General features: G+C 43.3%; 1 protein-coding gene across 13 annotated transcripts in view; it reads left to right on the forward strand.

The window, feature by feature from the left end:
• LOC135502535 (uncharacterized) overlaps positions 1-16464 on the forward strand; it is a 64400-nt gene that overhangs the window by 39926 nt on the left and 8010 nt on the right. For 5 of the 13 annotated variants that reach the window (XM_064795470.1, XM_064795472.1, XM_064795468.1 and 2 more), the window contains 18 exons: positions 842-923; positions 1442-1675; positions 1800-1892; positions 2051-2173; positions 2706-2877; positions 3907-3927; positions 5028-5060; positions 9289-9438; positions 9605-9707; positions 9972-10116; positions 11104-11180; positions 11994-12101; positions 12256-12398; positions 12808-13000; positions 13281-13304; positions 14038-14141; positions 14289-14456; positions 15325-15552. In XM_064795470.1, coding sequence (XP_064651540.1) covers positions 842-923; positions 1442-1675; positions 1800-1892; positions 2051-2173; positions 2706-2877; positions 3907-3927; positions 5028-5060; positions 9289-9438; positions 9605-9707; positions 9972-10116; positions 11104-11180; positions 11994-12101; positions 12256-12398; positions 12808-13000; positions 13281-13304; positions 14038-14141; positions 14289-14456; positions 15325-15552 — 2201 coding nt within the window. Of the gene's footprint in view, positions 1-841; positions 924-1441; positions 1676-1799; positions 1893-2050; positions 2174-2705; positions 2878-3906; positions 3928-5027; positions 5061-7374; positions 8329-9288; positions 9439-9604; positions 9708-9971; positions 10117-10545; positions 10623-11103; positions 11181-11993; positions 12102-12255; positions 12399-12807; positions 13001-13280; positions 13305-14037; positions 14142-14288; positions 14457-15324; positions 15553-16464 lie in introns of those variants that run through there. The other 8 variants (XM_064795463.1, XM_064795473.1, XM_064795466.1 and 5 more) reach the window with 8 other exon arrangements.

The following is a 16464-nucleotide window of genomic DNA, read 5'->3' on the forward strand; positions in this document are numbered from 1 at the left end:
TTAGGTTTTCCCGCCAAAATTGTTGAACTGGTCAGTTGGTCATTGGGACCACCCAATCCAGTGGTCATGGTCTGTGTATCGGGGTGGTCGTGTTACCGGGGCCTTGTAATGGTAATTAGAGAGGAAACCTGTCGGGATCGGCGATTCTTGGTCGCCAATCTGTAAGTGCTTTGAGATGGACCATTTGTTAAGTGCACTGAGACAGATCAGTGAAAAAGGCAACATTAGATGGATGACGTTATCCTTTGCCATTTCTTTATGTAATGGGTTTTAACCAGCGTGCATGACAACATTTTAGTCATCTTTTCAAAAAGGCCACCACTGAATCATCATCGACTGCTAGTCATGCCGACATCCTGCTCCGTGTTCGATACCTCATTATGAAGGTTCATATCAGCACAGTCACCTGATGCAGCCAGCCGGACAGATATGGTTGATATCAATATTGACATTATTGATACATGTACAATGCATGTTTGTCTCGCTATACATGTACCACACTCTGCTGATGGCTGATACATGCATCGCCCTGGATTATTGATCACATTGCCGTGACAACGCTTCATCCAGATCGCGCTGCATTTGCCGGCATCCACAAGTTACACTATGTACCACGTTGCCAGCTGAATAGACTGTCTGTAGTTAAGTTTGATGGATGTGTAACGATTGTGCTGCATTAGCAAATTGGCTACTAAAATCTCGGGATTAAACCTGTGTGAGGTATTTGAATTGATGCCGGGGTTTGGGATTCTAGTTCAGTCAAATTTGATGTGACTTATCTCTACCATTGCAAAATGTTTTATCAAGTATTAGATGTAATCTCTCATCGGTTGTGATGCAGGTTATGTGATCTGAGCCGGTTCCCCAAGCTGGATGACTGTGCCCACTTCCACTATGACCAAGTGGAGCTCCTCGAAATCAAGGTAAGCAATCGTATGACTTCAGTGCTGTGTCATGGTCATCGTGGCTCTGGGTGTCTTGCTCAACCTTGTACCATGAACTGCAGGGCAGCCTGGTCAGTTGGATTGCTTGGCCTCTACTCTCTTTGGGAGCAGTAGGCTTGATACTTGGTAGAAGTACAGCAGTAGAGTTACTGTTTCCTGGAGTGATGTTGTTACAGTAGTAGAGTTACTGTTTCCTGGAGTGATGTTGTTACAGTAGTAGAGTTACTGTTTCCTGGAGTGATGTTGTTACAGTAGTAGAGTTACTGTTTCCTGGAGTGATGTTGTTACAGTAGTAGAGTTACTGTTTCCTGGAGTGATGTTGTTACAGTAGTAGAGTTACTGTTTCCTGGAGTGATGTTGTTACAGTAGTAGAGTTACTGTTTCCTGGAGTGATGTTGTTACAGTAGTAGAGTTACTGTTTCCTGGAGTGATGTTGTTTCTATGAGTTGACTTTACTAAATACTTGCCCCTTCTCATGTTTGTTTGTTTACATGCAGGTTGCCTTGACGACAGAGAACCAAGAGAACATTCATCTGCATTCCTCTGAAACGGAGAATGATCCCACATTTCATGTTAACGTCAGCTCCGGCGGGAAACTCTGGATGGTGCGGAGAACGTACGAGAACTTCCGATTACTCGACAAGCAGCTCCATAAGTGTATCTTTGACCGCAAGTTCAGCCAGCTGCCTGAGATTCCTAAAGGGGACGTCTGGGTGTCTGAGGGGATGGAGGTAGGTTGTTCTTGTCACTGAGATCCTCTGCAGGGAGTGTACGACTGACTAGGTCTTGTCTCATAATGTAAATCTGCTCCAAACCCCAACTCCCTCCTCTCATCCTGTTCTTTGATTCTTTCAGTGTTTACAAACGAAGCTTGCCGACTACCTGATGCGGTTTACGGCGATTGCTGGGAACATGATCAACTGTGGACCAATACTTAACTGGCTGGAGGTAGGTACAGGATTACCTCACCGTTCCCCCAAGGACTGACCATGAGCTGATATCAAACAAAACATCAGTGTGTCAGTGGAGAAGTGGTGCACACAAATACTGCTGATTGAAGTTTTCTCTTGTTTCAGTCTCACTAACATGTTTGTATTTCTCTCCAGATGGATAACCGTGGCAACCGTCTGATGGTAACCCAAGAATCGGCCATCAACACGCCAGCCATCGCCGCGGCTCATGTGGTCAAACGATACAACGCCAGGGCGCAGGATGAAATATCATTTGAGGTACGGATGGCACATTGCACACTTTCTCATTATAAAGTAAACATGTTGTTCAACCCATGAACTAACTGCACGCAGCCCCAGCTGACACACCTCTAGGGAGTCTGCCTCTCAGACAATCCTTCTTCTTGGGGATTAAACAACTATTGACCCGTACCCTATTCCTCTGTGCCTTCCACATGGCTTGATGGTTGATGATGATCTGGTCAGGCTGTAAACATGCTCCCTCTCTTAACGAGCTGTCTGTTTCATATCTGATTGGCTGTCAATCAAGTGTGTAACAACTAGGATCATTCCATTAGTGGTTAACCCTTGCAGATGGTGGACATTTTGAGAAAACATTTGGAAATGTGTTATGTCACTGAAGAAGGACTGGATAGTGACACTAATGGTGCCATCAGTGCTCATGAAGACCTAATGAGTGGTCATGTCAATAGGTTTACAAACTCTACTAGAAAGAGGTCATCCAGTTTGTGCATTCTGCTGTAATGAGCTCTTACTTGTATCCTCGTAACATCTTGATGTCTCCTTCCAGGTGGGTGACATCATCTCGGTGATCGACATGCCGCCGCCAGAGGACACGATGTGGTGGAGAGGAAAACGAGGATTTGAGGTTGGATTCTTCCCGTGTGAATGTGTTGAAATCATTGGTGACCAGGTACCACAAGCCATGGTGTCACGCATCCCACAGACGCCAGGAAAGCCAGGTGAGTCACTCAATGTAACAATAGGTGGCAGTCATGTAGTTATCAGTTTTGGAGAAAACTTGGGGAGTTTCGCCTCGGCTTTTTGGCGCTGAGGCTTCCAAAAGCTTTGGCTTGGGTGGCAAAATATGATATATCCGTGATGAACCAAGCTGGAAAGTGGTCATGATTGGCCTGAGCATTTAAAGCCTTGAGAGGGGGGGGTATTTCTCAAACATGCTCGATTTCCAATAGTATGGGTTAGCTTTAGGCATGCAGTTGTGTGTGTAGTGACTAGTTACATGTTGTCTGTTCAACAGTTTGCTATCTTGCCACTAGATGTCAGTGTTTTACCCTACCCTCTTTAGATGGCTTGGCAACTGAACTGGTGTATATTTTGGCTGCGCACCTGGGAAAATCATATTAAAACACTAGCTGATCAGTCAGTTTCCATGGCTGACTCTGCAAGGTCACTTGGTCGATGCAGGCATGCCTAGTGACTGGCTCTCAGAGTGCGTAGACTTTGGGGATCTAGTTCCATAGTTGCCTCCATGTTACAAGCACGATAGTTTTCAGTGTCTTGTCGTTTAGCATGTAGCGTGGCGGAGGGTCGCGTAGTATTTGTTGTCTTGAGTCTAGTGAGATGAGACATATTGTGGAGAGGTTTATCAAATCACCAACAGAGGGCACCAAACTGCTGAAAGTTAGCTGGAAAACTGCGCTTGTGAACCAGAGCTTACAATCGTTAACTGTTGTTGTAATGGTGTCGTATTGCAAGTGGGCTGTTTCAGTTGTGGTCGTGTAACTTGATCTAATGGCCTCATTATCAATGTCGTGAGTACTAACTTTTGTATTACAGCTGTAACATTCAAAACAAGTGTCAAACTATTCGTCACATCTGGTATAAACCTTTATACTACAGCTGTCACAATTGGTACTGACCTTTGACATTATTTTGTCACATCTGGTAGTGATCTTTGTATTACAGCTGTGACATTCAAACCAATGTCAAACCTAATCTCGTGTTTTTTCGTTGCCCTTGGCGATTTCTAGGAGAGGTCCTCGCACCTACAGGTTCGCATCATTTTCATTTGTGTAGTGAATCGGTTACTAACACCAACTTTAGCGCCACCTACGTTTATTTGCACAAGTTATATTTTTCTCCCGATTTTCCATTTCTGTTGGGGATGTGTTTTTAAATCTAACTTGTACTCGGCTTCTGTGTGTTGTGGTTCTGTGTGAGATAAATTGAGATATCGCTTGTAAGAACTGGAGTGGTCAGAGAAGGGCGAGAGATCCTTGGCTGAGCCATAGAAAGTCTCTAGATGGCAGCACTGTGTATGTGCATTCAGTGCTCTACGGCACGGCAGTTACGATGGCTCCTAATCAAGATGACACAGTTTATAATCGTGCTTTCTCCGTTCCTATCAGCGATATCTCAGTGATACACCAGTGTCAAATCTGCCTCCGGTGCTCATTATGTGCCCACAGCTCTCTGTTGAGTTCAGTCTATAGCTTCCCTTCCTCTGTCGTGGAATCAGTGAAAATTTGGAGAAAAATCATGTCCCGTGTGTTTGCCGCAGAGAGTAGTTGCATACTAGGTGTTAAAAAACTTTGCTGTTTCACATTCAAAATTATTCAAAGTTGTTGCTCAAAACAGATCCAAGTTATAACTTTTTGAGCAGACAATTTGAAAGATTTTTCGAATTGAAAAGCAGCAAATCTTTTTAACCGCATATAGTTCCACAGTTATTCAGCATTTGTAGCATGTTTCTGACAACACCACCTATAACCCCTTCAAAATTATAATGAGTGGTTCCTTGTAGTATATGTCAGCCCTGTCCATTCATTAAAGGGGTATCAGCAACATATGATGGTTTGAAAATGAATGTGCTCCCCCTTCAATCTCTCTCTTCCCGTGACTGTTCCACATGTAACTATCTGAACATCTGACAACTCAATGCACAACATGCTAACAATTCATGTTGTCAGTCCTGTCTTTACATCACACCACTCTATCGTCAGCCATTCCCAAAAGGGGGAGCCATTTCCCCAGCTGTGGCGTATAATAAATGTATTAGTGCACAACTCTTAATTTCACTTGTTTTGAAAGTTTTAACAAAAGTGTGTATTTTGCCAAAGTATTGATTGAAATCAGGATTTTGTTTGTACAGGGTCTAAGAGAGCTAAACTTGACGAAGAGAGAAGTGAGTTTTTAGTTCTGTAGGGGGCGCCTGCATTGAGAATGGGCTAACCTAACGCATAACCCTTGTATATAAATCAAGCAATGTAACCCTTGGCGATATAGTTTTAGGACTTAAAGATTTTGCCAACAAAACCTGATGTTGACGTTATCCCATGTAAAAAGCCCTGGTCCTAAGTAGGTGGTGGTCTTCCTTTCCCAAGCATGTAATTTGCATAAACCTTTGCATATTCATGAGATGTAATTTGCATAATCAATAGTTGCTATTTGCATATTCATGAAACCTATTTTGCATATGATGTCATTGAGTTAGTGTTATGTTTTGTTGGATGGTGATGGAATAATTGCATGAGACAAACTTTTCAATCAAATCAAAGGTCTGCTTATAGAACACCTGGTTTGATAGGAGCAGTTGCAGGGTAGGGTTAAGTGTCTTGCTCAAAGACATATGGAATCAATTTGTTGTTCTTCGAGGAGGTGTGCCCATGACCTTCTTGTTATGAGCCCAGTACCCTAAGCGCTACTCCACTGATCAGCTTGGTAGCTCTGCTTGAGAGAAAACCCCAGATAAGCAGCTATCCTGGCCGCCATGCCTTGAGTTTCAATCTGTACTTGACTCATCTGTGAATTTGAAACAGTCGATAAGTTCGAGAAACGAGAAATAGGAAATGGAACTCTCCGGTGATTCAGGTGAATGGAGGTGAGAAGAGTGTAGTACACCTGCGGAGATGACACATAGCGTAAATATTGGCTACCACAGAGAGCGAGGTTCAAATATTACAGATGCCATTTCGGCAGGGAGTCGAGGTGGTGTTCATTAAAAAACCCAAGAATCTCACGCTGAATGAGTTAAAAATAGAATGTACTGAGAGTGAGATGGTCTGTACTTGATGGTGGGGTAGTGGTTACAGAGCTGAGTCAGTAGTCTAGCGGTAATGGGGTCAAATGTCATCAGTCAACTTTGAGAGGAGTCCGGTGAATTGCTGACAGTCATCATTGTGTGTTTACAGACTTCTTACATAGAGGGAGATAATGGTTTCCATCTGAAACTCTTGGTCCATGAATTTGACTTGACTTCTGATAGATCCAAGTATTGCCTTCTGTGAGGAGTGTGTGTAACTGCACATTTCAGACAGCTGTCAGATTCAATTATGTCTTGATAGCTCTGATCTACTGTAAGGGGTTAACTGGTCTGCACAGGTGTATACCAGTTCATATAAAAGTAATCATCAATTAGCTTGGCCTGCTATCAAAATGTTATCTCGTACAAGGTAGGCCTGCTGGTCGTGGAGGTACTATGTATTTTATACTCAGTCTGTTCTTCACGCGATGGTTAGGCTTCCTGGCGGTTCCAGCTGAGAAGTTGCACCAAATTATTCATAACGGAATCACTACAACTTGCGTTAACACCAAACGTTGCAAGTATTCCGTGGTCGTTTCTAATGAAGCTTGAATACATGAATCACTGGTTGTGGAGTTATTACCTGATGGCAAGTAATGGATGGAATGGCCTGAGGCACTGCAAAGGTACAAGAAGTTGTATCAATTTAGTATAAAATGCAAGTTTGCAGATTATGGCGGAAACATGTTGGACACAATTCTGTCCTTTCATTGAGATATCACTGGGATATGACCAGACCCAGTTCCAAAATGACTGACCTACTACCATCAACAGAAGGACAATCCGACCTAGCCATACCTGTCCAACCTGTACAAACTGTTGACAAATGTTCCATAGGCCACAGATTGAATTATACACCAATCCCGGCCGTAGTTCTTTGAAAAGTCAAAATCTCCTGTGGTATATCTGGTTTGTGTAGTTGATCTGTGTCATTCCATATCTGGCCCCCTGAGGGTTAAATTAGAACACCTCTTTCAAGATAATCTGTGCCACTGAGTGTCTGTCCCATTATGACCAAACATCTTTGTCCGCCATCAATGGATAACATTCTTGCATTTTGGGTACAGTGAATATAAATCTTAAATTTCGCAAGCAGCAGAATAAGTGCATTTTAATTCGTTTGGAATTTGGTAAGGTTTACAGACGCGGTGTAGTGCTGCATTGGCCTTTCTCAATATCAGTAGGTCCAGGTTTGATTCTTTCCTTCATCATCATCATTTTGAGTGGTGTAAATCTGACATGTTCTCCTCTTTATGTTGACATGTTGTCGGTCGATAAATGGAGAGATAGCTCTGGACTTTGCTTGCTTGATTGTCATCATCATCATCATCATCATCATGAGCCCAGATGCCCTGGTCCTGGTCCTGGTCCTCTTTTCAAAGTCTCAATGAATTACAGTCAACAGTTACTGGTACATTTTATGCAAATTCAGCAAATACGAGCACTGTAGGATTCTCTCTTGATCTGAACCCGAATCTGACTAATAAATGGCTGGTGTTGAAATCGGTGTTAGGCATTCAACCTGCTCACCTGCTGAGCGGAGTCTATAGACTTGAGCAATGAAAGCATCGAATTAAGAACCGTCTATAGCCAGATGTACTGGTGTATTATACCATAGACAAGGTGGGAAATACCTGCACTCAGTGGGCCAGGGAGTTTCACGAATCCTGCCTTGTCTTGGAAATATCTCTACAATTTGGGATCCCATGTTTGAGAAAGATTGCCTCATTCATGGTACTGACTGCAATAGTTACCAGGAACCTAGTGTGTTCATGGGATATGATGAGATCTCATTTTGGCAAATTATTTTGATGGCCACAGAGTTTCCTGCCAGAAAGTTGCCAAACCGGAATATTTAGCTTTCAGATTCACTGTTAGGTGAGCTGGCCTTGGCTTGTGGTAGGAGAACCCTATACTACGACTAATTCACCAGGATAACCATTCAACTACTCATACAAGTTGGATAGCTCAGTGACTACAGTAACTTGTTCAAGTTACTCATGTTATCCTCCATGACTAACTGATAGTTCAGGCCTTTGAGTAGCTGGCCACAACTCCGGCTGATGAACTGGCCCGCATGGATAAACACCTGTGGTGAATCCTACTCTGATTTGGAATCAACTAGCCCAGTGGATTACATTAATAGCTGCCTGGTCCTGTCCTGGAAGTAGGACGGATAACACTGGTCACAAACCTTGGATACATTTGGATAACTGTTTGGCCAGATTATGGAGTTGAGTCCATTTCTCAGTTGAGTCGAGTTTGAGCAGAGACCAAAAACCCATAATGGGGTAAAGTTATTGACATTTTGGAGTAACTCACAGTCTTGTAATGAGTTCCCGCAAGTATAGCTCGAGACCACGACGGAAAGGTAAGTCTTGGACCCCCTGTTGCCATGCTCTCTGTAGGATGTTCACCTCTCTAGGGACGTGGCCGGTGGAATGACTGGTGTCCAAGGAGGGGATGGGCACTGCTCTGATGATCATGTAGCCATCCTATTTGAAACCCGGGAGCTGACATTGATCGTACAAGCTACCCATGAACCATAACATGGCTCAGTCATCCTATCTAACATCTGATTGATCATAGCTGATATGTTGTACATTTCACAATGTGGTTGTTACAATGCGGTATTCTTGCCTCAGGCCGTTGTTTGTTGGGCCTCATTGTATCATTCACTTCCAGTAGGCCTATCGCAGATTAACTAAGCCGGCCTGGGTGGTAGTGTTAACCCTTGATGGGTGACGATGAAGTGTACAGCCGACGTTTGGGAGAGGTGGAGAGGGCGAGGTGCATGATGCATGGAGAGAAGGTGGTGGGTTTATCACACATCATGCGATGCGTGCAGATTGTTATCTTGATAATGGAGTCTAAGTTTCAGCCAAATCATTCCATCTAATGGGCTCTATGTCCTTGACTTGACCCTGTTGCTGTGTTCGGGGTAAGGGGTCCACGCTTATCCTATGCAGCAAAAGGGTCAAGGAAGCTTGTTAAGCTTGGCTTCTTTGTGTGATGTCAACTTAATCAAAGGTTGCTGGTCTTCAAATTGCTTTTTGTGGTTGTTTTTTGCCTGTGATGTGAAGAGTCACTCGTCCCAGGTCAGTCTTTGTGACCATGACCTGGCTTATGACCTTTGCTTGTTGTAACCTTGACCTTTGTTGACCTTTCATGTAGCTGATATTGTAACTTCATTTTGATATTTAAATGCTAAAATGAACTATTGACTTGATAAAACACAATTTTTTTTAAGGACAAGTTTTCTTCGTGTTGCCATGGTTGCCACGTTTCTTCTTGTTGCCATGGTAACTGATAGTGTTCTTTTCTCTTCCAGTTTTACGAAAGCGAGGGAAGTTGATCTCATTTCTCCGGATGTTCTTCTCCACGCGACCAAACCGTAACCTGCTCAAACAGAGCGGCATATTCAAGGAGAGGGTGTTTGGCTGCGACCTTGGTGAACACTTACTTAATACCAGCCAAAACGGTGAGACCTTGTGAGACCTTGTGAGACCTTGCCTTGTGTATCATGGTGTGATGATCTGAGGCCAGTAAAGCCTCCGAGACTGTAACATGGTCCTTCCATGACAACAACTTGACGTTACACAGATGTTACAACGCCAGAGCTGTGACATGTCTCCATCTTGTTTCAGTTCCATTGGTGCTAAAATGCTGCTCCGAGGCCATCGAGGAGTTTGGGGTCGTCGATGGTATCTACCGGCTGTCTGGCGTCTCGTCTAATATACAACGACTAAGGTGAGGGGTCAGAGGTCAATCTGTCTTGATCTGTTTTGAAAGGGGTGCTCATGTCATACTTCGTTTGGGTGAGAAAGCAAATGACACAAGAAACTAGCTTTATTTGCGGGGATTGTGGGCACCTCTAGCCGTCGAAAAACCCATTCCTCTTGTAAGGACACAGAATTTGTGTCCTGTGTAGTGCAGATAGAAGGTGTCTCAAAAATACCGTAACCACTAATTCACCTTTGCCAAGAAACTAAAACTTCCAAATTTCTCTTTCAGATTAGCGTTTGATGAGAACCGGGAACCTGACCTGACGGCCGAGGAATACCAGCAAGACATTCATTGTATTAGTTCGCTACTTAAGATGTATTTCCGGGAGCTTCCAAACCCACTCCTCACCTATCAACTGTATGATAAATTTGCTGTAAGTAGTACTAGGTGCCACCACCAGGGTGCAGGGCAAAGTTAATCAAGACCTCCTTCCTCTTTTGTTGATGGAAGATTATCTACTTGACACTCTTTCAGTCGTGGAATTGGAAGATTACGAGTGGCTGAAGAGTTAGAATATGTTTCTGATACCTTGTCTGACTAGACTCACTAACGACCAGGTCTGTGCCATAGTCTAAGATGACCAATCTACGTCACAAAGAGTAGTAACCCTCTCCATCTAGTTACTGTGTTCGGCAGATTCGACTTAGTTATGACTTATGTCCAGGTCTGTCATGATCCCGTGGATGGGTCTGTCATAGCCTGGTACCATGACCAGTCATTGGAAAGCTCTCTCTCTTGTAGTACTGATAGTTTGATGATAAGAATTGAGTCTTAAATTTGTTCTGGTGGTGTTCCCTTTCAGAACGCGGTGCAGGATGAGGGAGATAAAGTGATGGCACTCCACGATGTCGTCAGACAACTGCCTCCGCCTCATTATAGGTAACCAATGGTTACATGGCAGTCTCATCTCTTTTGTCAGCGTTATTTTAACAAATGTATCTGAGTGCTGATTGGTTGATCTCAGTTGATGAGCCATTTTTGAAAGTGGGATTTTTGAAATACTTGCATCCACTGATGCACAGAGACAACCAGTTAGAATTTCTTAGAACTTCAGGAGTTTGGCAAGAATTAGTTATAATTTTGAACCCAAAGGGCCAGTTGGGTTAGGATAGGATTGAGCATCTCTGAAAGTGAGAGGAATCTGGGGACACTTGGTTTGGGAAAACCGAATCAAACATATCCTGTGACACTTGATGCCAAACTCCTGAAGACTCAATCTTGATTTTGTTGTGTTCTATTAGCCTTCACCCCATGTTACCTAAATGGACCGTTCTTGTGCATCATCTAGAAGAGTCTATTCAGAGAAATGGGGGTGTTTATCATTAATGTTGTGTTGAATGCCTCGTGTTTGTATCCGTAGAGTGCAATCCAAGATCACGACGATCGATTGATGAAGATACATGACATCGTCCAGCAGCTGCCTCCCCCTCATTATAGGTGAGACGAACCCATACCCCCTCCACAGATAATCAACCCATCCTGGTACACGTTGTCAATTTGGCGGATAATTTCTATGAATTTGCTGATCGATGGAACCGCAGCGTGCTGCAGCTGCCATCTCTCATATTTGGCGAACGCAAACCCCCCCCCCCCGGTAGACAAAGGGCCTCTTTGGTGGGGTGTCTTACTGTTCAACTAAACAACTTACAGAACAGCGATGTTTCAGATTGTTTGGTGTACATGTAGATTTTCAATGTTTTCTTTTTTTTAACACTTGCCCTCTGACTTCATATTCTGTCTAAAAAAGTAGTGTTCAATAGATTTTCTTAATTTTTGAGTCTTAGGTCACTCTGAAGTGCTCCCCATTCATATCCACAATCTTTAGTTGCCTCGGTGTGAATTTGATATCCATCTATTATACATTTTATGTGACATTGCTTGCTCATCACATTTGTGAGTTTTTAGTAGTGTTTGTTTTACCTCCAAATATAACAAACTCAATCTTTCCTGATTCAAACAACTCCTTCAGGGAAATGATCCAACACCAAAGTTGGGCAGAAAACAGCTGAATACTCAGACCAATAGGTCCTCTGAACCTGTCTCTTGCTACATGGGCTCATGAACCACAGGTCTAAGTCACTGGAGAGCTAATCAGTGGGCTAATAGTCACCAGATAATCCACAGTGCTATTGAGTTTGAGTGGTATGTACTCGCTAATGTAAGTGGTCAGGCCACAGCCTGTCAGTGAAAGTGTGGGTTTAATACTGAGTTAGCCAACCATTTTAAAGCTCGTTATTTTCTCCGTTTCAGGACTAGTCAATACTTATTCCGCCATCTTGCCACTGTCGCTGCGTCTGGTGCTGATACGGGAATGCATCCTAAAAATCTCGCAATCGTTTGGGCACCAAATCTGCTCCGGTAAGTCACACTCCTGTCGTCTGCTGGCATCAACCTCTCTACGACCAGGAACACTGCTCAGACAATGAAGAATTTGTCGTGACTTGGGAGAGAGTGTTGAGCACAACCAATCAGCTCGTACAGATCATCCCCACTAACATTTCTCTCTCTGCAGGTCCAAGGAGTTGGAATCGGGTGGTGGTGCTGCGGCTCTACAGGGTGTTGGTCTCCAGGCAGTCGTGACTGAGTTCCTCATACGTTACGCTGACTTGATATTCAGTGATAAAATGCCAGCTTTCTCTGTCGGTGATAAACCTGGTAGGTTCCATTCTGTAGTTGGCGAATCAAGAATTAAAATTCTACAAATGGTTGACCAGTTCACATTGATTCAAGTTCAGAATTTGATGGAAACGTGTTCATTTATTGTGACGAAAAAAGAAGTGATTTTTTGGAATTTTGGAAATTTTGGAAATTTTTGGTAATTTTTGATTTTTTTGTAATTTTTGAAATTTTTGAAATTTTGTAATTTTTGAAATTTTTGAAATTTTGTAATTTTTGAAATTTTTGAAATTTTTGAAATTTTGTAATTTTTGAAATTTTTGAAATTTTTTGAAAATTTGGAAATGTTTGGAAATTTTTGTACTGTCTCCCCACTCACAGTTGCATCAACAATTAACCCTTTAAACTAGTATAATGGCATTCTAATAAGATATCTATCCATTTCCAGTCGGCCAGAAGCGAGCACGTCCAAAATCTCTCGCCATCTCCACACCAACCAAACTTCTCTCGCTGGAGGAGGCCCGGGAACGTGCCCTGGGGACAGGCAACTCGCCACCAAACTCACAGAAGTTTATAGAAGTTGGTGGCGGGCCTTCGAATCTGCCGGAGAAATACCACACGGTCATTGAGGTGCCAGGGAGGTGAGTTGTATTGCCTGGTGAGAAGTACACCAGAAGTTTGAAGTCATAACCTCTCATTTGGAAGCTCTTGATGAGCCGAGCCCTCTCTGATGGTAACATTAAACCTATTGATCATTCTGTGGAGCCGAGCCCTCTCTGATGGTAACATTAAACCTATTGATCATTCTCTGGTCAGCTCTCTTCAATCTTCTCTCTGCCCTGAAGGAACACATTTTACAAATGGGGCTCGAAATACTTAATGCAAGATGTTGGATTTGACGATGTCGTAATTTTACTTCAGGGATCCGTCACCAGAGGGCAGTAGGTGAGAACAGTTCACCATGATGAATCTCGGTGTCGGCCATCTTGGGACATGGCTTGCTCTTTTCTTTTGTTTCTGGACTCAGAGTCCTACGTTATGGCCCTTTATTTTTGCTCACTGTTGTATTACTTTGTTGATGTTTGTCAGAGCCCTCTATAAGCCCGACCCTGAACACCAAGGGCACTGGTCAGTTGTCAGTAGCAAGTTGTCCCCCTCCTTATGTGGGGGGGGGGGGGGGGGGGTCGTGACCTAACCCCTTTCAACACAAAGACTACTCTACCCAGTAATGCTGTCCACTGCAACCTTCAGACATCTCATGCTGAGCACCTTCTGGTCGTTCCACTTATGATTTCTCTCCTAGTCTTCGTCACCCTCCTGTTCTCTTGATTGTGGCTGGTTCCTTGTTGGTGTCGCCCCCCACATCATGTAGGATTGCATGCATCTCTGTGTCTTCTCCATGTTGTCTTTGACTATGGTCTGTAAGCGCTCAGTAACCTGGTGTGATCGTCCACACTTGTCTGCGAGGTGCTCCCTGCAGAACTCACAGAGGAGGATTGTCAGATAGTTTCACCAGCGGCCTGAATGTTCAAAACAAGTAGGCCACTCAGTTCATATTCACTTTGAACGGGGATAATAGGCTGGGGGTCTGTTACGGTGTACTGTATTGTGGATAGGTGAGACCTCTATTGGCATTCTTGTGTAACTTAAATCAATAAAACTTTCTGTTGTGTTTCAGAAAACGCTCGAGCTCGGTGAAGGGGAAGAAAAGCCAGGGAAGCTGGAAGAACTTCTTCACGCGGAAACAGAACCCCAAGAGTAAACGGAAAGGGAGCGCCCCCAGTGAGTATTAATGGCATCAAAATCATCCTGCTGTAGTGGTGTCTCAAGTGTTGACTATGTTGACGGACAGAAGGGTTGTTCATCAGTCATCGTAAGATTCCACATCAACAACATCACAACACCAACCACGTCTTTCTTCCTCTGCAGATCCCGGCTCATTCTACGCTCAAACAACGGAGAAAGCACTGACAGAGGATGACATCGCAGTCAGACGGAAACTGCGCACAACAAAAAGTGTTGATTCCATCATCTCGATTGGGTCAATGTCCGGCCGGGAGAGGATGTCACCAAGAGATTCTGCCATATCATATACAGGTGTGTATCTCCATGGCAACAATTGGGATATCATGGCAGGTTTCAGTTAATTTTTGGGGAAAGTTTAGTTTTTTGTGTGCTTTAAGTAGAATTTGACTTTCGTTCTTTTAAAGTTGATTTTGAGTTTTCATTCATTTGCTGCTTTTTGGTAATTTGACATGATCAAAATCACATACAATTTATGATTTCATGATCACAGTGGATGATTCGATAAAACTGGTCTCAAACGTTTGATAGATTGATATGTTTATTACCTTCATGAACAGACGATCTGCTATGTCTGCTGTCAGATCCTAGCACTGGGTAATAATTGATTGAGACCTCTCTGCATCTTAGGAAAACTTTGTTACCAGGGAAAAGTTTCCTTTGTTGTTATGGGGATGAGTGGTCTCTGGTGGTTGCCATGGTTTCTTGGCATGTTAGGTCATCGTCCATATCATGTCAAATCATAAGTTGTCATCTTGCTTTCCGGGACAGCTCACCATAATGCAGTCATCATGTTTTCATCTGTCTGTGGGGACTTGCCGGTTCATCGTGTCATCTTCATATAGCTCTGTATTGATTGGGATGGTGTGCCGAGTCATCTCTCTTGCCTCCCAGGCTTCCAAGGCTGGGCTTTCTTCATTTTGGTTCAGATTTGGATGTCCATCTGTCGGGAATAGTTGATCATGGTGGAGTCATGGTCCTCTATTCTGGTTTCATCTGGTCTGGCATATCAATAGATTTCCATATCTGGGGGGAGGAGTCACTATATCACAGAATTTCCACGAGTCTAAAACAGAACGTTTTGGAAAAATGAATGAAGTCATGAAATTATTTCTGTTTTTCCTAAACGACTATCTTTCTCTTTCCTCCTGTTGTTGTTCAGAGAATGGCGTCATCAACGTCAACATGCTCCAAATGGAACGTAAGGTGCCCTTAACGATGAGTGCGCCTGGGCGTAAGGTTCATAAGCGGGCCAGATCGTTACCCGAGTGTAGTTTTGAGAAAAAAATCACGATGATAATCGACGACACGGATGATGAAAATGACGTCATGCATAATGGCGATGTTTTTGTTGACGACGACACTGTGTTTGTTGACGTCCATGCGCAAGGTTTGTTGGGTCACATGACTTCCAGCTGTAACTTACGTCTGCTTCTGTTGGCACAGTGGGACTTCCTGTTCATAGGACTAGTCGTCTTGCTGTGTACTTGGCCATAGGCAATGGATCAGCAATCAGGAAAACTCTATTGACAAAAATGAAATTGTCATTCTGTCAAATACATTTAACAAAGTTTGTTAGTTTGAAATTGAATTGAATGGTGTTCCATTGCCTCAGCCAATCACTTCTCTGTCAAGTGTTGTATCATCAACTCTCACCGTTTCTATGACAACACGCCTCTCTTTCTCATTGTAACACTGTTGAGTAACATGTACAGACACTCCGGGCTGGTGTCAAAGGTCAAATCTATCTGTCTTCAAGTCTAATATGCTCAAATCTCAAAAAGATAAGAAACTTCTCTGAAATGTTCTGCCTGCTTGCTCAAAAACCTACTGTGGGGATATGCTTCCAAGTCTTAGATATAATGTGGTGTTTTCTTCCGTCGACTGTCATTTCTGTGAATTCAACAAACGAAGTCAAACTACTTTTCTTATGATTGACTACTGTCTTCCTATATCTGTCGTTGACCCATATAACATAACTCTCCTTGTAAATTAATGGTCCATTCTCAACGATATTAACCTGAACAGATTAACGTACAAACTGTCTGATAACTCTGCATGTTTCGGGTGAGGGTCAAGTCTCTGCATGAAGATATTGCCTGACTGGTGTAAAGTTCTCATTACTATTGTCAGTTGGTAGCTGAGCTCAATAGGAGATGTTGTTGTTTGTGTTATTCTAGCCATAGATGCAGCCAGATGCCCCAGCTCTCAATGACAAATCAACTAACTCCAAGTTGGACTCCTTTGCTATAATACTTACCATGTAATGGCATTGCCCATGTAATGGCATTGCCCATGTAAT

This window comes from Lineus longissimus, chromosome 18 (genome assembly GCF_910592395.1).
Source record: "Lineus longissimus chromosome 18, tnLinLong1.2, whole genome shotgun sequence".
NCBI classification, from domain to species: Eukaryota; Metazoa; Nemertea; class Pilidiophora; order Heteronemertea; family Lineidae; genus Lineus; species Lineus longissimus.